A 22,979-nucleotide genomic window follows, 5' to 3' on the forward strand; every position below is an offset into this window, starting at 1 on the left:
CATTTTGTAAGGTGAACAAAATGTCCTGGCTTTTGTCTGTACTTACAATAGGTTGGTATGCTGGGAATACCTCCCCAAGGTAGAACATAAACATCATGAATCCGAAGAAACCGAACAGATGTTTGCACATTGTGGTCCAGGAAACGGGGCTGGGAGAGGTATCCACACGGTTCCTGATGAACATGTCGAAATTCCAGTGCATCTTAAAAAAGAGAGAACAAATGCTGATTAATTCCCAGGAGCAATCTCATATTGACAAAACTATTTCTTTTGCCATCTAACTTGACTGGTGTTTCTGTGGAATCAAGTGGATCTGAACACTGCCTAAATATCTACCAGCAGTACAGTCCCCTTTCAGAGGGATATGATGTACCTCAGAATGATCAATTTCTTATTATTGATATAAGCAATGTCAAAAGTTAAGTTGTGTCATTAAAACTACAATGGTACATCCAGGTATTCTAGGGCATTGTAGCTTTTTACGGCAATTACGATGATACAAAGTGATGTGGGTGTTACAATATGTCTCTTTAATGCTGTGGTAAATGTTATTAACTGTATATCAATCATATATAAATCATTTTTGGAAATATAAGGGAACACAAAAGTAAATGTATCTTGGAACATGTAATAATGTCATCATTCTCTTACCGGCTCTCCCCAGTTCCTCCTCAGGTCAGGGTGGTCCCACTGATACCAGGGGTCTCTCTCATGCTGAGATCTATCTGGCAGCTTTGGATAATCACCATAGCTACAAAAAACATAAATACACACAGTAATGATATGTAACCATCTATGAAATCAATTGCTGGTATGCTGCTGGTGATTTACACAGTGGTGACAGCTGACAGAACACTACAAGCATTTAGTCAACATAATCAAGTTGTATATTACATGTCAACGTACAACAACGTATGACAAAGAAAAAAGTACGGTTGAAACTGCTATGACTGGCTATTCAAAATCAGCCTCACCCCTCGCCTTGGTCGGGATGTGGTTGATAGTCCTCGACCCTCATGTTGTACTTCTTTGCTGCTGCAGCTATCTCCTCTGGGGTCTTGGGGTATGGACCAGGAAGACTATCCTTCGTACCACCAGAGGCTGAAACACGGACAATGGGACATTTGGATACAGACGCTCATCTGCAGAAAGCTAGCAAATGAAGCAGTACAGTAGGCTGTAACAACAATGTTATTCTATCTGACGTTCTGCAGCCACAGGACAGCGGTGGCCGCTAGCTAGCGTTAGCTAACGTTAGCATGTCAAGGTTATGTCCATTCAGGGGCTGAAACCTTAAAATCTGAGACATATCTTCAGACGTATGTATCACACAGCATGGTCAAAGGCTAATAAACTACTGACCTGCTCTACATCCCGATAGGAGCGCTGACATGCCAGGCCCTTTCCCTTTAGAAAGAGCTTGGGCCCACCGTCGGAAACCAACACCAGCCATGTTTACTGGCTGCTGCTGTCTGGCTGACAACAAATACGCATGCGCAAGATTGGAACTATGGGTAGACAGAACGGCCAATTCATATGGGCGAATTACTTACACTACTTATTTACACTGCTTTAGCAAATGCCTCTACTCTGATTGTTGAATACCCTATTCATTATGTTGATGACGTATACTTAGTTTCCAGGTGTGAAAACATATATTGTAGCACTTGAGGCAAGGAAATAGAATACACAAGCAAACATAAATACTTTAGAACAAAGTTATTTATTTAAATATTTATTGTGTTTTGGAATAACAGAAAACATCGCATTGAGAAGAGGAGAAAGTGACACTGAAAACACCACCAGCGGCTGAAGGGAAGTTGTCCTCAGAGTGAATGCACTGAACCTCTGAGTCCTGCTTCCCCTCCCATCAGATCCAGCTCAGGTGCACTTCTGCATTTACTGGGGGATCGTCACTCTGCCACTGATGTTAAGTTGAACAAAGTCTGCTAGAGAAGTTCTGCAATGTCCCTTTCCACCCTCTGAATGGGACAGTGAAGGTCATAACTGAAACAAAGAAAAGTGCATTAGACCTATGGGCTTACTGTATGTCTAACTTCAAAGTAAATCGGACATCCATCCAGGTCTATGACGTACCGTCTGAAAGGTACACCATCTGCAGCAATGAGGAACTTCTCAAAGTTCCACCGAATGTCATTGACTTTGATTGGGGACCAGTATAATTTCTTTGTGTCTCCAATTACAGCATTTACAAATGGCAAAAAGTCCTGTTATAAAAGAGCAATAGCAGTATGTTGGTTAGTGAGCATTAATTTCAGGTTGATAGCAATAAGATATTTAATGACAACTCATGTTTCATCATTAATAAGATCAATTCAAAGCCCAATCCCATGCCAAATACACTACCTTGAGATAGGTGAAAAGAGGTTCTTCATTTAATCCGTTCACCTCAACTTTGCCAAACACAGGAAACTTGGGCACAAACCCCCCGCCAGGTCTCACATACTTCAGAATATTAAGGGTTTCATGATTTTCCTCTGAAACAAAAATAAACAAACAAGATAAAATGGTGATACAGTGTCTAAGTGTGGCTCCAATAATCCAAAATCTAATCCAATGCTTTAACAGAACTAATTGATAAGGGTGAAAAGGCTTTTTCTTATAAGTTTTATAAACAGACATGAAAACTGTAATGTGTATATAGGGGCTCATGCATAAAACTCTGCGGTAACAGAATAGTGACATGCAAAATCTGCCTGTAAATTTTATGAATGAGCCCCATATAGTGTTTTCTTCCTACTTCTTCAGAACAACTTGTCATATAACACATCTGACTGAGCATGTACATTGGACAGATACAGCATGTAGGCCTACAGTAGGCTGCTGATGGCTATCAGGTTATAGACCACACTCTGTAAGACTGAGGGACTGATAAGAAAGCTTTATTTTTACTAAATAATATTCTTAAAATCCTTTATATCTGTCCCATTTCAAAAAGTTCACTGTGCCTACCAGGTGCCTGAATGCCAAATTGATTACAGGAGAATCCTAGGACGGTGAAGTTGAGATCCCCAAACATTTCCATCAGTGCATTCAGTCGGTGGAACTGAGGAAGGAGTAACTGAATCAGACACCAACTCAAATGTCTCGACAAAAGAAGACTGCACAGGCTATGTGTTATGAGATTATGTCATAAGGTCATTATTTATAAGTGCTGATGCAAAAGATTACCTCCTCTATTGTTGACCCTCAGAAAGTGGCAAGGTTGACGATCAGAAGCACCTTACCCCTGTAGTTACTGAGTGGAACGGATTGTCCATCCAGGGTCTCAGCACAGAAATCATAGATTGATTTATCCGCCATACTTGTACTTTAGCTTGTATATTGGCTTGTAGTCAGTCAAGAGTGGGTATTCACTCAGCTATCCTGTTGGCTCACCTCATTCAGTGAAACATAACTCTTGGGTCAGCAATTGTTCAGCATGACTGACTCCATTGTTCCTCTGCCTAGAGGTGAATTGGCAGGGTGGTCATTTGTTCAACACATACATGGGTCTGCAGAACATGCTCATTTGGCCACATCCTTTCCTCTCACTGTCAACTGACAGTCACAGAAAGAAGTCAAATATCAAGCTGAGATCTGAACTAGTGTGTAGGGAATATTTAACATCAGCTTTGTCACTCAACTGGGACACGTTTATAAAAGGTTCTTACAAATAAATGTGCTCATGACCATGCTCCATGCTAAAGTTGCAAAAATATGACTTGATGCCAAAATCAGTGTTTTTTTCTCTGCAACAGCTTTATATCATTAGTCAACATATGACCTATATTTTCATTTGTGTTATGTAGTCTGAATTTAATGCACAATTTAATCGAAGGTCTAGTCAAAGACAATAGTAGCCTATGTATGTACTCTGTTCTGTAACATAATATAACCAGTGCATGCCCTTTATTTGTTTCTTCATCGCTGATACACCGAGAGAGCAAAATCCGGTGACCAACCACTGCTGGCCAATTTATAAACCCGGAAATCTAAACACATGCTGCTTTCAAGTGTTCCTCGTAAGCTTCTACTACAAAATGTGAAGACGTAAATACTACCTGTCTCACATTTGGTAGAAAATAATAACAAAATGGACCCTGAAACAAAATAGGTTTTTGGTAGCTGTTTATTTTATAAATCATGTGGCTCTACTTTGCGCTGCACCGGTCGAATGAATGGGAGAAAAACGCATCGGGCATGCAGCTGATGTTTTAGTTGAGTTATAGAGAAAATTAGAGAAAAGTTGTTGTATATATCAGTTTTACCAGCAGTTGTTGACACGGATTCAATTTTCCCTAAACGGCATATCTCGGCAACTCGTGGTCCCGGAAAATGTCCAGATTTCTCCGTCATGTTTACTACTTTGTTGGGTCTTTCAGACCCCGTCGGCTAAAATTAGATTTTTCTGACAGCACTTGAAGACAGCAATGGTTTACACCTCAAAACGCTTGCAAGATGCGAAGGGAGTGTACAATATTTTACTAGCTATATGAAGAACAACAGTTCAATAACAACTCTATATAACATTGTCGACTCAACATGGATGAAGAAGCAGGAGTGCGAAAGTATGTGCGTTTTGTAAACCTTGGGGTTTGTATTTAAAAAGCAGCCGGCTCGGTGGTCGGCGAGTTAGCTAGCTAGTCAGCTAACGATAGCTTGCGAGCAGCAAGAACCAGGTGACTGAGTGTTACTGCTCCCATTTATTTATCTTAGACAATATCGGATTAACTATTTGTTGTGGATTATTGACTGATATGGATTAAATTAATACCATGGCATGGATGACACAACCTTCACTGGTGTAATTCAGCAAACGCTGATGTTGATGTCACTAATCTATACTGTCACTAATTTAGCAATACGTTAACAATGATTGTCTAATGATTGTTCCCCTAGAACCGCTTTGGCGTTGCATACAACAGATTTTAGCTCTAAAACAAGATTTGCATTTTTTTCGGCAGCTGCCATCTTTTGGACTTGCCTTGGGAGGATGTTCTAGTTCCACATATTTTATGCCATTTGCCATTGCGACACCTAGTCAGCCTACAGAGAGTGAGCAAGCAGTTCCACGGCCTCATCCAGGTGTATCTATCCAACTGTCGGATTTATGATCTGTCCCAGGTAGGTGCTGATGAGTGATGGAGTGGGTGTGAAACATTTCAGTGTGGTGGCTTTTCTTACTAGCCTGTAACAGTGAGAGACATTAGTGGCTGCTGTATGAGGTCTTGAGAACGTCTATCATCTGCTCTGTTCTAAACAGATTGGGCCATGCATTCCCAAGGAGGCATTTTGCTCAATGTTACGGGACAACAAAGTTCTCCAGAACCTGTCACTTCAGAACTGCTCAGATTGGGTGACAGACAAGGAGCTGCTGCCAGTTATCGGCCAGAACCAACACCTGCTGAGAGTGGACATGAGGGGGTGTGTTCGCCTCACTCGCCACTCCCTGGTGGCCGTGTCCTTGAGCTGCATGCACCTACAGCACCTGGGCCTGGCGCACTGCGAGTGGGTGGACAGCCTGTCCCTGCGCAGCCTGGCTGACCACTGCGGGGGGCTGCAGTCGATCGACCTCACCGCCTGCCGCCAGCTCAAGGACGACGCCATCTGCTACCTGGCCAAGAAGTGTCTGAAGTTGAGGTCTCTGTCTGTGGCAGTCAACGCCAACGTCACTGACGAGTCTGTGGAGGAGGTGGCCAAGAACTGCAGGGGCCTGGAGCAGCTGGACCTGACAGGCTGCCTGCGGGTTAGGAACCAGTCCATCAGGTACCTTTTCATGACATCACTTGACATCACACTTCATTTTTTTCATAATAGTCCAACTAACTGTTAGTTCAGAGAGTCACACTTTGTGCCATCCTGCCCACACTTTGACATGGACCACCTCATCTGTGATCGTTTCTCTGGCACACCCATCCATAAGAATCCTCTGCATGCTGTGCTCACAGGACTGTTGCGGAGTACTGCCCCAAGCTGCAGTCCCTGAAGGTGAATCACTGTCACAATGTGACCGAGTCGAGCCTCGATCCCCTGCGGAAGCGGAATGTAGAGATTGACGTTGAGCCGCCTTTACAGAGGGCGCTGGTACTTCTGCAGGATGTGGTGGGGTTCGCCCCCTTTATCAATCTTCAAATATAGCCAGAGGGGCTTCTATCCATCCAACAAGTGTAAACAGGTAGGTAATGGTGACAAATAGGAGGTTTTGACATGTTTGATATCCAAAGCTGACAATCAAATATGCAAACAGGGAGTTCAACTATGTGCCTATGAACATTGTCTATTTGCTCATATTCTTTTGATAGACTGCAGCAGATTGTGCTAGTGACAAATGATCAGCAGTAATCAACATTTTCCTTCTTTGGTTACAGGTTTCGTCGTCAAAGCAGTTGATGCCTTTCAACTGCATCTTATGGGTATATCAGTTACGTCAAGACAAGACAAGACAAGAAGACATGGGTGTGTTTGGGGGGAAATATGTTGTGGAAAGAAACTCTTTTTTTGGAGTGTCATTAAACATGCCTATCTTGGATGGCATCGACAATAATTCTACACTTACAAATGACTGAAGAAAGCCATGCACCTTTCAGAGTTGCTGCCCCGTGTCCAACAGATACTATCACTGCACTATTTCTTATTCACTCAGTGTTGTAACTTGTGGCTTTTAAGAAGGGCAAATCAAACCAAAGTACAGCATATTGTTTTTGATTTTTAATCAAAGTACATGTTTTACTTTGTGTATGTTATCAAGCTTTTCACATTGTAAGAAGAAGTAACCTTATGTTTCATTTAGAAACATTTTAAAATGTTTGAGTTTAATTAAACATTTTATTTTGCATGCATGTGCTAACTTAATCCATAGTATTAATTACTGCATACTTGGTTGGGATAGTGTATTTTTTATTTTAAATAATTTTAAATAACACCATACCCTATTAAATCTTTCTGATGCCCTTTTTTAAAAATACATTGGTTTGAAATACTGTTGCACAGTACTGTATAAATCTGAAAATATCAAAGTGGAAAAGCAAATAGCATCAGAAATGATGCAACTGTTATCCTGCTAAAATATCAGTCCTATCACCCTAATTCAATTAGATTAGGCCAAGATTTACCTAGTCATAGAACTTGTATAAGAATAACAATTTTCACCTTGTTTAAAGCATTCAAAGTTTATCACACTGTATTACATTGTTGTATATAATATAATCACTGTCTGTCACTATAAAGTAGTTGCAATAGTCCATAATGCCAAGCCTGTGTTGTTCTTGACTCACAAAACTTTCTGCTGTATGTAAGCCTGCTTCTTTTCCCAGCAGCCAACAGAATGGGTCTCAGTGAATGGAGAGGAGACTAGAGTGGCCCATATCTGTAAACTGCTGGAAACAAGCAGGCTAGATTCCTGTATGACATCCCCTAAGAGTAAAGTGTAAGATGCTGTTTTCAAAGCATTGCACTAGTATGGTTGGAGATTGGGGTCAGCTCTTACAATTCAAGACTGTTTATAACTTAAATCGACACAAGGTGGCAGCAATGAGTTAGGTTATTTGTCAACTTACATTTTGTTGTTTGAGAGGCCTACTGAACTACATTCAGGGAGGAGAGGTGATACTGTACTAAGTCAGATGTGTCAGGTTCCAGTGTCACAACTTGTCAGGGGGCCCAGAGTTTCTAGCAGCGCCCCTGACTATATTATAGGACATGTAAGTTTGCTATGATGTAGAGAAAGAGTCTATTGTATGAGTGGTTGGACATCAAATCGTGAAAAGAAGCATCAGTTTTATGCTCTGTATGCACTTGATGCAATGAATCCGCAACAGGAATCACGACTTTCCCTTGTTGCTACAGCAATCTTTTTTGAAAAACCACTTCTTATGGTTTCCTCTGGTGGTAAGATTGGCAGACTATATTGTAACTTGTCTTTGACAACACAAGAGGTCTATTTTCCACTTGATGGCATGATTTACCCCATCTGCTCTGTGCTGTCCAGAAACTGAAGGTGCACCAACACCGAGTTGTGCTTGGAGGGCTTCGGGGAGCGGCATCCTTCTGTCAACAGTGCTGATCATGAGATTGTGCTGTTGTTTTGCCAAGGAGATATCGCATTGTCATTCGCAATCTTGTAAAATACATCCTGGAATTTATATTATATACAGTACTTATCCATATTCTACATTTATCAACTAAACTTTGAGATTTCATAGTGTAAGCAAGAACAAAAAAGTATGTCCTTTAGGAATCAGTGTACATAAATTGCCAGATGAAAGTAATGCTTTTGTCACAGAGAAATTCATGCATCTGTAATTTCCCTCATATCCTCAAAATAGATGATCTATTTCTGCCCCTGCGTTATAGCTCTTGAACAATTTACCATAATACAGGCAAAATATCACATGCTTCAGTGTCACCTGTAACCATAACAATCAGCCAGCAAAAGGCATCTTCAGTGCTCCAGAGGATTGAAGCAGTGTGTAAACAGTACAGTAGCCCTTCCTTGATGTGTTGCTCAGCAGTCAGTGGGTTAAAAGCATTTCAGACCACATCCATCATCTAGGACCTCAATTAGCATTGATCTAGAGGGGGGAAAGAAACATGGCTGCGTTATTATATACCATGGAGCAATTTCTGTTCCAGTGATTGAGTGTATGGGGGGATTTCTGAAACATAGCTGGCCTAACATATTTTGTCTTCCTGTCAATAATCTGGCACTTGTCCAAATTATGGATCAATAGCAACTGATCATTTTATGCTAAGACACAATGAAGTTGGTCCATTTTATTCACTATGCAGTTGTAGCCCCTGGCATCATATAATATACTTAGTAAAACTAGGCTAGATGAAATGTAAAGGGATAAATCTCAATGACGGCTTCCGAAAGCCTTTCTAACAGAGTAACTTAATGATGTTTTTCAGAGGCTTTTGAGCTTCATTCATGTGTGTGGCGGCAGTTGCTCCACATAGCAAACATAGATACTATTGGAACAAAAAAAAAAAAAATCTGTTGTGATGGTAAGGCTGTCATGCTCTCATCTCTGTGACCTGCTGTGTGGGCTGTTCTGTCTGACTCTCAGCCTGGTATTTGTGTTAATTTACTTAGCATGGTTTGGGAATGGGATGAAGGGATGAAGATGAAAAGAAACATTAATTCCACTGCCATGTTATTAGTTTAAACCATAGTCATGTGCTAGTTTTATTCTTACAAATTCTTTTGCCTCTTTCACCTTCATTTCACCTACATTTGAATTTCATAAAAAGAGATACATGTCTGTGCCATGGTACTGTTAATGGCAGGAAATGGTAAATTTAAATCAAATGTATACTGTACATTTCCAAATTGTTATGCATTTACCTGTAAATGCATTATGTTTCCCACTGTTATGGTAAAGCCACATATTTCCCATGGTAAATTTGTCAAGTTTCATCACAGCAGGATGTTTGTGTGTTAATAAATCAAATTCACTTCATCTTCCCAACGTGATCCAAGCAGGAGACGATTCTCATGCCAGTCCAGGGGGCAAATTTGAGGTTGGCAGGAACTTTCAGGCTTATTCAGTTAAGTTCATTAACTTGCGTAACTATGAACATGATATACAGAAAAGGATGAAAACCATAGGCTGTATTCAACATGTTTCACCCACATTAACAGGGCACATGTTTACTAGAATTACTTTCCCACTTGTAAGGTTGTAAATGTATTAATTTACTGCTGAAGGTGGGCATTGTCCTTATGTATATTTCCCTTCAAATATTGGAGTACAGGCAAAATATTTTATTCACTAAGGTATTTCATATGATATCACATACTGGTAGTTGCAAGCCATGTAGATCTGTGATATAATAGTTCTATAAATTAATTAGAACAAAAGTTACACTTACTTATCTGCATGCACAATATCATTTGAAGCAGTTTCTGATGTTTAGATTGTTTCACAATTGCATATTTTGTAAATATTTTATGGAGGGCTATACAAGAAGCAAGGCAAAATGAAATACCTAAGAATAATATCTGTATATATAATATCTGTCTGATAATATCTGAATATAGCCTATGTTGCAAATAAAAAAGGATATTGCAAAACAGTATGATGTAGATCAAAATGTATGATAAATTAGGTTTATTGTACTTATTAAAAGTTATGTTTTAGGCTTTTAATCACTTCATGGCTATATATAATGTTTCAAAATCAACTTTTTTCCACATCCAAAAAGCTGTTCACCTTTTTGTATCCACAGGTTAACTGCCATTTGTCTTCTGTCACAAAGCATCTCTGTGTAATTCTTCATCTACAAAAGACATTAGCATCCAGTCAAACCAGAGAGCTGGATGTCAATTTCACTTCAGGCAACCTATAAATAAGACCAGATCAGAGCTGGGAAAACTGCAAGATGAAAATATAGTTGGTGGCACTTTCCATGTAACTAACTAACTAATTAAACAACTAACTAATTCAGAATTAACTGTTAACCATTAACTATAAATAGGAATACAATTCTCTTTTTCTCAAATAGCATGGAGTGATATTTCTTTTCTTTTTTTTCATTTTCATTTTCAATATGTGGAAAAATCAGATCCTTCTTAAAATGTAGCAGAAATAGGCTTACTTCTCAGTGTTCATACTCTATGCATTCTAAGGTGGAGACAGAATTAAACTGCAGCAGTTGGGAGAGGTTTAAGAGATGGGCCAAAACTGTGCTAGAGATTTTTGTTCATTTTCATATTTTTAATTAACAGACTTTTTCTACCGTCTTCCATCAGTGAATGAGTCTTTTTTCATTTATTTGATGTACTTTATCTCCTCCAACCATTCATATACAACCTCAGTGGATTCTGGGACTTAAGGATCAATCTTTTGGCCACCAGAGAAGCATAACTAATGACAACATTAGAGTGGCTTTGCGAGCGTGGCCATCAAACGTCGATCAACCAAGCAAGAAATAATGTTGGATTTTTGAAATCTGCATGAATAAACATTTATGTTTAGAATCAGCTGAACTAAACTGGGAGGGGTTCAATTTAGAAAGATTTTGGAGGTGAAGTGTCGATGTGCTTGCATAACATACTGGTGTACTAACTATTTATTCTGTAGATTCAGGCCAGACATTGCTTTCTTTTCCCAGCCTCTAGTGGAGTGAATGGCTGTGCCACACAAGTCGTCTTCTGGATGCCACCTCATTTAAGTGACATTTCAGGACACTCATAACCGTCAGACCCATTAGCATCTCCCTAATTACTGCGCGCCTAACCCCAGACTGGACAGCAAACACATGGACAGCGAGCCCTGGGTTTGGCCCACTGGCATTTGGCTCCGAGAGCAAGCGCCCACATAAAAGCACACCCATCTCTCTTCATTGAGAGCTTTCTCCCATTTGCTTTTAATGAATGGAGCTTTCATGACAAGTGTGACTGACAGTAACTATTCGCTGCTTGGATGGAGAATGCGTTGGCCCAGTTTGTGTTGAGGAAGAGCCCCATATGTTGCCTTGAGGGTCAGCAAAACTCTCATAGGTTGTATTGTTTTGATTTATAGATTAATGGCTGTATTCTTTGTATTTGCAATTGTTAAGTTTGATTTTTAAGTGTCAATTTTTTATATCATTTATGCTGTTGCTCGCCCAGCATCATGACATTTGATACAGAGAATTTACAAATTTCAAACCAAAATATATTACGAAAATATACTTTACTGCAGTACTTTCCTGTCCCATTTATGGCTCTTTCATTCCACAGCAGTATTGTTTTGTTGAGTCTTACTGTAACTGCCTCTCAGTGCTGCTAGTGCAGTGGGACACAATCCACTGTGTAAATAGTGTTTGATGTAATATGGTCTTTGTTTCCCACTTTGTCAAGCCATTAAGAATTTGTGTATTTTCTGTATTTTCTGACAGTTGACCAATTTCGGTGCATACAGTACACAAACACATAGTACACATGCTGGGTTGATAGCAGCTCAGTATTAGCTGTAAATCAAGCATCTCTGGAGCTAGTAGGTGTTAAGTACCTTGTTGAATAGCACATGTCAGTGTTGTAGCATCTTTTGGGTAACATAAGAAATCTTGTTCACATTCTGGCACTTCCTTACCGGTTGGTCTCTCCAGGAGCCAGTCCACAGCTGGTTACGGTCCACTTCATGGACTTTACACTTGCTGGTTCTGTTAGTCCTTTAAAAGCCAGTGCATTCCTCCACTCTGTGAGCCTGCAGTCCTGGGATTCAAAGCGGCGACCTTCCCACTGCGAGTTCTGACCTCAAGACTACCGCCACCCCAGGCTTTGAGCTCCTCCCCTGTTTTGAGCACCCAGAGGCCAAGTTTTGTAGCTACGCTCAATTTGCCTGCGATATAAACACCGTGATTTACTTAATAGAGAATAAGTATACAACGAGAATGATGAGGATTCATACTGGCAGCGGCATTTTGCCCTCTGACTAATCTGGCCTGCTAAATTGTAAGTAACTGTGTTGAACTTGTGTCCTCCAGCAAGCAGAGATCAGAGTTCGGCATTCTGCCTTAATCACAGATCACATCTTGTTATGCTGAGTGGATACTGGAAGATCCTGGTGTGGTTGTCTCATCATTTACTTTTTAGGTGGGCTTGCATTTGGCTGCAGACAAAGCTAAATGATCTACATAGTGAATAGAGGCATGCAATGTGCTCTTCACTTGACTACATAATTTGAAAGATAGGCCATCAATATCCAGACTATGCTCCATATGATACCTTTGTATAAGACTTTTGTAAGTAAAATGTGATTAAATACAGAAGATGATAATGTTTCTGCTGCCTTTCCTTTGTTTCTGCCTTTGTTGAAGGAAAGTCACAGTTTTTAGCATTTGAAGTGGAATATACATGTTTGAAGCTATAATTTGCTTATTAACTTCTGAACTATTCACAAACTCTACTGCCAGCCCTCAGCAAAGTTGTCCATATATCTCACAATAACTTTTACAAATCTCCAAATTTTCCATTGTATAGGCTATATCAGTTCAGACAATCTTTGTGATACACTTCCAATGCAGTATACAATACACTTGCATTTCAATTCTGCAGGTTAAAAAATGTAACCTATCTCACATGTTAGGTATCTGTTGTGCCTCATTTATGCTTTGTTGAGTACAATGTTGCTTCAGTTTGTGTAAACTCTGATGTGAAAGAAGCTTGTGGCATTGTTTCTCAAAAGGAGCACAAACAGCCAAATATGTGTTTAGTACATGTCTTGCTCTGTAGATTAATGACATTAACGAAGTTTCCATTAGCACAGCGATGGGGGGAGACAGAGGCGTCCATGCGTAAAGCCACATGACTGAATCACTGATAAGAGAAAATGAAACACATCTCTATGGGCCAAGAGGGGCCAGGAAACGCCACTCCAAATTAGCCCGCGGCCCAATTTGTTGTTACTTCATTAACCGACCAGCATCTGTAGAGTAGGGGGGGGGTTGTGACCCATCCTTTGCCTAAATTCCCCAGGCCGCCTTTACTGGCCGTCTGAAAAAGTTCCCTGGGCAGGCTGCAGACAGGTGGCCGGGGGAAGAGGATCGATCTGGCACAAAACCAAGGTGACAAGAGCTCCATCAGGCAATATTGTTCACAAGCAAAAGTTCAGTGATGGTCATGTGGTTGTGAATTCAAAGGATCTGGAGCATGTCAGTGAGGTGGCATCGAGTGTTGAGGCTGTTCACTCAGCTATGGACTGGGTTTATATGGAAAATTGAGAGAATAAACTTCAGTTATTTGGTGTTGTTTGGTGACTTATTCAGAGGTTATCAGATGAAGTTTGGTTATCAGATGAAACTTGAAGTTTTCATAGCACTTCATAGCACCTTTTCAGAGTAACTGAAGGTTGAAGGTAGAAGGTTGCAGATATAATACAGTCCTTGTTGTTCGTAACCCCACTCATCAGTTCACCCCTTTGCACTCTGTTGGGAACTTTATTAAAGTATACAGTTTCAGATGCAGTTTGATTACACAGCACACCAGCAAGGACTAGTACATTACTGCCTCTGAAAAAGTGTTTTAAAAGTATTACATTTGTTTTATTGACTTGTGCTTACTCTTGCATTAGAGCCGTGTGGAGAAAATAAACTCTTACTGTAAACTGTAAGTGTTATTGCTGAGCCTGTCTCTGTCTGTACACACAATAAATTTTTTTTACTGTTGGCACAAGAGACACTTTCCTGGTCTTAATCTGTGAGCACACAGTAAAGTGAAGTATTTAAGCGACCTATTGATGCCCATACTTGACACTTAGACTTTCAGCTGCAAACGACGCCTGATGCAATAACAGGCAAGGCAATAAGTCGCCTACAACAGAGAGCGGATAATTGTGTGCTCTAATTCTTACAATCTCCCCAGAGTCCTTTGTGAAAATGTCAAATTTGCCACAAAACAGCAGTCACATTACGCTGTTATAGGAAACAGTGTTTTTATTCACAGGGTAACCAGAGACAGTAACTTGACCTTTGAACCCAAGCTCAGATAACAAAGCCTGACATAAAGCTCGCCTTGTCATTGATTGACGTTGAAACCTGTGAATGTGAAACCCTAATAGCAGAACTTAGACAAAGTAAGTAAGTAAAGATATATACATTATTAGATTGATTATTAAACAATAATGATGTAGCTACTTCATCCAACATCTAAAAATGTGATCTTGGATGAAGAGTGAAAGATGAAGAGGGTGAAGAGGCAGCACAGCAGTAGTGAGGAGGCGTGAGGTGGATGTGTGGAGGTTCAGGAGGAGGAACAGGGGCGTTTTCTGCTCTTATCTGCTCATGGAACTGGCTGTCCGGGATGACTAGTTTCTTATCTGCCATGGCCCACTAATATCCACTGGGGACCCACAGCGCTTGGCACCCTGAAATCCTTTTTCCTATAGGCTGGATGAGAAGCCAGCCTCTGTGGATCATGGGAGCTCTAGACATGGATGCCATATGGCCCTTTCTATTCTCAGAGGAGTCGGAGCCTTTGGGATGCCTCGCATCTAAATGTACACAAGAGATTTTGACAATATGGGCTGTGACAAAGGCATTTTGGCAGTTTTTGTTGTTTGTGTTTTCTGTTACTGGCACATCACTGAGATTCATTAGCATTTTTCAAAATTGGAGAGATCTTTTTTCTCACTGTATCTGTAGAATGCAGATTCTTTAAATTGGATTTATTAAGATTTTGCGGGAATAATAATTGATTATTATCAGCGTATCTCTTGGGTGATTCTTGGTATCATTTTGCACATACATGCCCTTGTTTTTTTGAGCAACTACACTAAATGCATGTTGACTCCATGATGCAATAATCTTTTCATGCCAACAGTTTTATGGACTAAATAACTGTTAAATTTAGTGAAGATTAATTTTTGGGCTTAGATTTGTAAACAAAGATAAAGCAAGGTTTACATCAGTCAGGTTTGATTGACAGGGTCCCTTTAAAAAGGAAAGGGTGCACTACTGTATCTGGCCAGCTGAGGACATGCTTTCCTCAGACTGGGAAAGGCAATGTATAGGTTTGTGTAGACCCACATAATATCTTACCCACTGTATCACAGCAATAAGTACCTACTGTTAAACAGGGTGCCTTATATGATATTTATGAACATCTACTGTCCAACATAATGATTGTGCAGACTGATAAATGTTGCTAACTAATATTTCTTAGTGTAATTATTGTGAAATAATTCCCTCTAAACCCAATAACGGGGATTTTGGAAAGTTGACCCCGTACTTTTCCCACGCAGGTGTAAGATGAACTTTCCACAGGACAACGTGCAGAAGACGCAGACTGGGACCCCCATCAGACTGCTTTATGAAGTGGATTGAGGACAATTTTCCTGCTGAAAGGTGGTCTACCTGGAAGGCCGAGGCCCCACGCCAGCTGCATGTCATTTCTATCAAATCTGGCCAGGGTCTGTCAATTAAGAAAACACAGGGCAATCTGTGGCTGCTGAAAGAGATCCCCTTGGCCCGCTCCCAGGCTGAGAGACGGCCTTTTGTTCCCAGGCATGTCTCACATACTTTCAGAGCCCAGATAAGCTCGGGCTTCATGAAACCCTGCTTTATATTTGCCCACTGTAATGTCTCTGTGGGGTCAGGGTATACGGGGAAGCACAGTCGGTGAAAAGGTAATATCCACCCCCTCCCCCCCCCCGCCCCCTACGCACATTATGGGGTCAGGAATAGAAGCCACAGGTTAGGTGGTCCTGAGGCCTGGCCAAGGGACTTTTGCTGAATGATCCCCCCTCCTCCCGCACGCCCACCCTCGATCCTTTTCCTACCTCTTTCATACCTTACGTCAACTGCGGAAAACTAGCGGGGCAGCTTTAGCCGTTTCCTGAAATCGGATAAACAGGTATACTCCGCGCCTGGATCTGCCACAGAGGAGAGAGGGAGGGGGGGGAGTTTGTTTTAGTACGGGTCGGACCACCCACTGCCAAGTAAACAGGTACATCAAGGTGGGTTGAAATATAAGACGGGGAAGGGGAGGTCCGAGGCCGGGTAGGGGGTCGCGGGGGGGGGGCTCGGGCCCTGGATGACTTGGCGTCGTCGTGGTTTATCATAAAATATGTCCGACTGCTCTTGTAAGAGAACAAGGCTATAGGGTTAAAGCAAATACCAGGCATTCTTCACAAGCTGCTCTCAGCTGTATCAGATTCTGACCTAGTATGAGATGCTCGATAGCAGATGTTGTGGATGTTCTGTCTTTTTAAACGTATGCTCCCTTTTTGGTTTGTTAGTTTGATTCATTAAAATATACATGGAGTGCAAAATGATTTTTTTTTTTTATGGTGATTACACTGGCCCAGTGTAGTCATTCCCTCCTTCATTGTCAGCAAATTGCCCAGGAGTAAGGTATTTAACGTCCGGTCTGGTAGTGGTTCCATCAGATAGGTTTAAGACCATGCTGAGTGCTCTTGAAAATTAGTTTTTTGGCAACTTCCTGGGATGCACAGTCTCCCAGCAAGCCACCAAGGCTTTGTTAAGACTGCGCTGGTTTAAGCTCGCAGCTTTTCAAGCCTCCCATTATGCCTGACTCAGTCGGGCAGAAAGCAAAAGAGCCTTTTCTGCAGTCATGTGGGCATACTGGCATTATACACAGTTCAGTATTAGATATTTGTGAGTCATATAAACAGAAGGGAGGGCACTGAGGCTTCTTGAAGGAAAAAAAAACTTTATAATTGGGGAGTTATATAAGTGTCTAAATCCTCCTCTAAGGATTTAATTTTTCCCCCCTATTGTGTATTTTGAAAAGCAGGGAAGACCTCACAGCAGAGGTGACAAATCCTCTGACATAGAAATCATTGTGGTACAGTTTAAGGACTAAGTGAAGTCTTCAAGTCTGGCAGGAAAGGTGCAGCTAATTGCCTCCCACTGTGATTATTTATTTATATATTTATGTTTAACCAGCAAATTATGTTACTGTTCCATACAGCAGAGGTGCTGCAGGTTTTGGTCTCTGTGTGCTGTGATGATAAACAGGAATACGGGTATTTTAGATGAAGGCAGCAGTAGCAAGTGCAACTTTATCCGCACTAACATGGAACTGTAATTACAAAACGCCATGCTGGAGAACTTGGGTGGGGAATACTGCAACAAAAATGCTTAAACTGGAGCAACTGATGAATGATAATATTTTGATCTTGACTGTAATATGTTGGCAAGTAATCTATTTAGACCTATGATGCATGGATAGCACTGCAAAAAACAAAAAAGTACCTATTTCTCTTACCTCTCTTCCCAAAATCTTGCCACTTTTTTAATGTCTTTTTAGAGATTCAGGTCTATTTTAGCCTCCTGCACCCTTGTGTAGATTTGTTATGGTTCTCTTCTTCCTGTAGACTCCACCAATTATAAACTGTATGGATTTCCCCATGGCAAGTCCCTGTCCTCTCCTCAAATCTACAGTTAGGTGGTGTGTGTTTCTGAGAGTGTGTGTGTGCGTGCGTTTATGTGTGTGTTATTGTTTGCACATTTGTGAGCCGTGTGTGTGTGTGTGTGGCTCCCCGTTGGCCCAGATGCAGGGGTGTGTACAGTGTGTAAATCTGGGGCTAGTCGGGTCGCTCAGGCATGACCCCGACTATGTCAGGCCTTGTGTTCAGAGCGCCTCCAGCAGTGTTCCCCTCCTCAGCTCTGACCAGCCAGCCTCACAAACAAGGATTTAGGTCATCTTGACCCCCCCACATCACCCGTGAGTTTGTTAACGTGAATGGGATTCACTGGTCCTGACGGTCTGTGGACGCAGTTTAAGTTGTTTACAAGAGTTTGCACGGAATTTTTTTGCCTTGTGGTTTCATACTGAGCTCTCTACCACAGCCTGACATACAGGCCCATACTAACATAGTGTAACAGTTGTAATTTTTTATGCATGATATTCTGCAGTGTGATCCATAATTAGGTTCTTTTAGCCTCGTGAAATGCATCCTGGAGAGATCAGTGAAGGAGTGCAAAGGGCTGTCCCACAACAGGCACACCAGTTCACCATTTACATGGTGCCTCTAAAATCAGATTATGTATGGGTTCAATTGACTTAATGGATTTGAAGAGACTAGATCCTATTAATGAATAGGCTGCCCTACGGCACTGCCCCGACCAATAGCAAGCTAATCTGGCATGCAAATTAAATCCTGCCTCAATATGCCTGCCTGTTTAATGCGATCCATTACACACTTTCACTTATTTATATATACTATTATAAAAGAATAGGCTTATAAACAAATGGAGGGAGGAGATTATTCTGTAAATGGTGCTGTGCTGGCCTCTTTCCCTGTGCAGTGGCCCCAGGGCCAGTGGAGGGAGCAGTGATATTCACTGTGGTTCACCACCAGGCTGACACTGGGGCTGTTGTAGAAAATATGGAATTAAACAGACCCCTAGACCCTGAATGTGCATTCTTCCTTTTTGTCATCACTTTATTTAATTTCATGATACAGTAAATTTTCATTGCCGGCATATTCTATTATTACATAATTTCCCTCTGCTCTGTTGTACTTTGCAGGACACGATGCTTTTTAGTGAGGTTATATACTGCGTGGGTGTCATGAGGATATGTTTAGGGGAAATACCCGTGGGATTTGATCTGATTCCGAGTTGATTATGTTGTAATATCAAGGCTGAAATATTTAATCTTCTGTGCCTCTTTTCACTCCAGATTCCCCACTTTAGCCCGCCGTGCTGGAGGGAGATAAATGATTTGTAGGCTGAGTAGTGTATTCGGAGTCATAATCTGGCACATGATCACGCTGAAGGCTGAGTGGGATGTCTGCTGAGGAACTCTGCCGCTTCCAGCCTCTTTGGTTCTGCCAGGCTCTTCATGCCTGGTTACCTTGGAGCCTGCTTTGTTAGTGTCGGAGGGAATAGGGGTCAGGGAGAGGCCAGGTTTCACCCGACCCCGCCTGAAATATTACAGCCAGGTTTACTTACCTCTCCAGCCAGGAAAAGCACCTTTAACGCCAGAGCAGAAAAAGCTGGGAAGCCCCGAAAAGGAGGGAGGAAGAGGCTGCTGAGAATATTGCCGGCTACACTCTGAAAGAAATTGATGAGGGTTTTTCCACTGATGAGGTTAAATCATTGCCCTGCAAGTGTAATTTCAGTCAATCTCCTGCATTGTATTGCCTAAACATGGGCAAATGTTCTGTTGTAGTCTGTGTCTGTCACAAAGGACCGGCCTTATTGAGGATCAAAGTCTGATTCAATCTGGTTCAAGCACTTTCAGAGCATACTTCAGCACAACTTGCTTTTGAGCAAAATTGAATAAGACGTGAATTGAATATTTTCTGTTTATCTGACACTGGTTCCCTGACAAATATAAATAAATAAAGCCTTCCCAATGCAGGTATGCTTGAGTGTGTGCACCTCATTTCAAGCACAATTAACTTGAAATGGAGTGCTGCAGGATCAATAGTCCCCATTTGATCCAGGGGGTCTGTCACTCCATGGAAATGGCACACATATGGTAATACAGCCAGCTTAACAACAACTTAGAGGATTTACTGTTGCCGTTTTCAGACCAACATGAATAACAAACAGTGGGCCACCCTTGGGAGCCATCTTCTTTTATCCCAGCTTCAATTAATCTTAAAGAGAGATACCATTTAAACCTAATGAACAGGGGGTAAAACCAATGCACATTGATACCATGAGGTAATAGCATCAGAATAGTATTGCGTGTGATATTCTAAACCATAGGTGGGTTAAGTGTCAGTATGACTGCAGAATTCACTGCTGTGTAGCTTAAGCCTGCTTCAGCGGCACAACATAAAAAGATAAATGAACACTGAATGACCCTGACGTAGCCCTGTTCCTTCATCATATAAATAACAAAAAGCAGAGCGAATAAAGCAGACTGTGCCGGGGCCAATTCCCCAACGGGTGCTTATATGAAATGCAACTTTCCAGCATTTTCCCTGCTCCGAATGTGGCATTTATTTGCAGGACTCTGTTTCAATTTAAAGGGAATGGCAGCTGAAGGAGGCACAGGGGACAGTGTCTCATCACCGCCACTTACCACTCTTATAGGCCTGCTGCCGGGGAGGAAAACCTCAGCAGGCAGCTCCACTTAAACAGTGAAGACCTCCACCAGTCAATGTAATGTGCACAGCTCTGATAGCCCCATATTCTCAACCCTTTGTGTGTGTGTGTGTGTTTGCTTCTAAGTGCACACTGAAAGCATGTTTCGTGGTGTTTTGAGGGATGATGTTTTTTTTTGCAATGCTGAAGATGGATGTTTCTCCCATACTGCCTCTTGGAATGCTATAACTATGATTTAAAAATGGTAGGCATTACAAAATGATGTTTGGAGATTAAACCACAAAGTTAATTAGTAGACTGCAGTAAGTAGGATCATGGTTTAAGGTCATTTTCACACAGAACCATAAGCCATAAGTGCTTAGGTCACAGGTTCAGCTGCTGAAGCAAAACTGATATCAATGACTTTGTGGTCGAGAATTTAACTGACCACATTAATTATCTTATGATATTTTAATCATAAGAGTCATTAAGAAAACGGAGAGGAGCTGAAACAGTATGACTCCCCGCCCAAGGACGTTCACGGGACCGTTGACGCAAAAAAAAAAAAAGACGGCATACGGACGTTCCTCGCCCAAAGGGTTAATGATGATGGAAAACAAACAAACATGTCCATAAATAGGTGCTTTCCCTGGAAGAAGGAGTTTATATGCTACGAGCTCATTTGAAATTCAACGGAATGTCTCACACAATGGTCGAACATACAGGGCTGACGATGGGGGGTAAATTAGAGCTCGGAGATGAATTATCAAACAATTAAAAAACCCAGGCTGAGCCAAAGGGAAACAGAGCACAGATGATATTGGCAACGGTTTCTAGAAGCTGCTGTCTTTTTGGGTTAAGTCAGTTTGTCTTCTGATTTGTTTTTATTCCGTTCCTTTTGTTGGCTGTTGGACTGCAGCATGTATTGAGGTTTTTTTTTCAGCCTGATTGGTAGAAACATGAAAGGATTTCTGGTTTCATGTGGAATGTATCTCAAAATCTCAGCATGTCAACATGTCCATTATGAAAAGTCACATGAGCTGACACCATACAAATGACCTCAGACCAGTGGCTTCCCTCTGCTGAAATGGCAAAGAATGCCCCCCCCCCCGCACCACCAATCCACCCCTCCCTGCTCTGTGTGGTGTTGTATTCCAGTGATATTCATTTTGATTTCAATTAAAGATCCCGAGTGTGACTCTCGGAGAGAAATTGCCTGCCTTTAATTAGGTAGTCTAAGTTCATGGAAGCAATCGTTGTTTCCCCGGCACTTTCAATTTGATGAGCCAAGGACTCCCATTTTATAGCTATGAATGAATATGGTTTCATACCCCTCAGGTTCCTTGTCCTGCTAACTGTCTTGTACCCAAACAGGGAATATTACTTCTGTGTTTGTCATTAGTCGCTGGGGTTATGCTGCTGTAGGAGCGCGTGTGTGTTCTGTGTGAGTGACTGTAACTCTCTGTGTGTGTGTGTGTGTGTGTGTGTGTGTGTGTGTGTGTCCTCTAGCCTCGCTCTGGACTGCAGGTGGGCTCCTCCATCTGTGATGAAGAGGTCAGCGGCTCTAGGACCACATGGTGCGGTGCAGGCCGCTGCCCGCTGGTCAATAATCTATTACAGGACCCCCCCCCCCTCCCCTCTGTGACTAATGCACTGCACAGAGATGGTCTCCCAGAGGTTAATGCCGCCCGGCTGACCCTGCTCCCCTCTGACAAATACTGTCAATGCTTGATATGGAAAAGCTCATTCTCAGCCAAATATAGGATAGGCCCATTCCTAAGGTGGTTTGAGGGGTGATGCATTTGGCTGATATGCTGATAGGGATTCACATCAGAATTCAAAAATCCACTCAGCTGCCAGTATATACACTATCAGTCAAAAGTTTGGACACACACATTTTTCTTTATTTTTGCTATTTTTCACATTTTAGAATAATAGTAAAGACATCAAAACTATTAAATAACACAAATGGAATTATGTAGTGACCAAGAAAGTGTTAAACAAATCAAACTTATATTTTAGATTCTTTAAAGTAGCTGCCCTTTGCCTTGATGGAAAGGCAAAGGCTTTGGAAAGAAATTCATACATAGGCATCAACTACATAAGCATAAGCGTCAAAATGGCTTTAAGATAATGAAAAATGTAGTGCATTCAGTCAGGTGTGTCCAAACTTTTGACTGGTAGTGTACATATATATATATACATTATCTAGAAAGAGTCCAGTTATCTACAAAAGCTACATAATTGTCAGGTACATTTGCATTTGATTTACAGAGATGATCCGGTAATCTCCATAACCTACATAGCTGTCAGGTAGTGAGGTAATGCGCTCCTGCTGCTGGTGTGATTGTCACTGTGTTTGGTGAATGCATGAAGGAGCCGTGAGGTTGAAGGTGCCTCACTAGAGCCGTGATAAACAGATCTCTTTATAGGGCCCTGATTGGTAGAACATCATGTTATTCTGACAACCCTCACTTCCAATCAAT

General features: G+C 41.5%; 3 protein-coding genes across 3 annotated transcripts; 1 reads left to right on the plus strand and 2 right to left on the minus strand.

Moving 5' to 3' along the window:
• Nucleotides 1–46: 46 nt before the first annotated feature.
• Nucleotides 47–1,471, minus strand: ndufb8 (NADH:ubiquinone oxidoreductase subunit B8; the record flags this gene model as incomplete). Its single annotated transcript, XM_071535245.1, has 4 exons — nucleotides 1,363–1,471; nucleotides 975–1,101; nucleotides 652–751; nucleotides 47–202 (listed from the first exon to the last, which is right to left on the minus strand). Coding segments are annotated over exons 1-4 (474 nt in total), but the record flags the coding sequence as incomplete, so codon positions are not given.
• Nucleotides 1,472–1,809: 338 nt separating this feature from the next.
• On the minus strand, nucleotides 1,810–3,324 carry gpx9 (glutathione peroxidase 9). Its single transcript, XM_071535243.1, has 5 exons — nucleotides 3,193–3,324; nucleotides 2,974–3,067; nucleotides 2,368–2,498; nucleotides 2,098–2,228; nucleotides 1,810–2,007 (listed from the first exon to the last, which is right to left on the minus strand). Exons 1-5 carry the CDS (start codon nucleotides 3,322–3,324, stop codon nucleotides 1,950–1,952), a joined length of 546 nt encoding a protein of 181 aa, XP_071391344.1. The 3' UTR covers nucleotides 1,810–1,949.
• Nucleotides 3,325–4,427: 1,103 nt separating this feature from the next.
• On the plus strand, nucleotides 4,428–7,210 carry fbxl15 (F-box and leucine-rich repeat protein 15). The gene is made up of 5 exons (XM_071535246.1): nucleotides 4,428–4,571; nucleotides 4,968–5,127; nucleotides 5,267–5,769; nucleotides 5,952–6,178; nucleotides 6,372–7,210. The coding sequence occupies exons 1-4, from the start codon at nucleotides 4,546–4,548 to the stop codon at nucleotides 6,139–6,141; spliced, it is 879 nt and encodes a 292-aa protein (XP_071391347.1). The 5' UTR covers nucleotides 4,428–4,545; the 3' UTR covers nucleotides 6,142–6,178; nucleotides 6,372–7,210.
• The last annotated feature ends 15,769 nt before the right edge of the window (nucleotides 7,211–22,979 follow it).

This window comes from Centroberyx affinis, unplaced genomic scaffold (assembly GCF_046629955.1).
Source record: "Centroberyx affinis isolate AG114_WGS23_722 - 3 ecotype Tasmania unplaced genomic scaffold, CSIRO-AGI_Caff_v1 ptg002683l_1, whole genome shotgun sequence".
Classification (NCBI taxonomy): Eukaryota; Metazoa; Chordata; class Actinopteri; order Beryciformes; family Berycidae; genus Centroberyx; species Centroberyx affinis.

Bases quoted from the DNA above. Each gene is read 5' to 3' on its own strand.
- fbxl15 (XM_071535246.1), top strand. From the start codon at position 4,546: ATGGATGAAGAAGCAGGAGTGCGAAA. The intron at 4,572-4,967 runs GTATGTGCGTTT...TTTTTTCGGCAG, and splicing joins GAAGAAGCAGGAGTGCGAAA to CTGCCATCTTTTGGACTTGC. The intron at 5,770-5,951 runs GTACCTTTTCAT...CTGTGCTCACAG, and splicing joins GTTAGGAACCAGTCCATCAG to GACTGTTGCGGAGTACTGCC.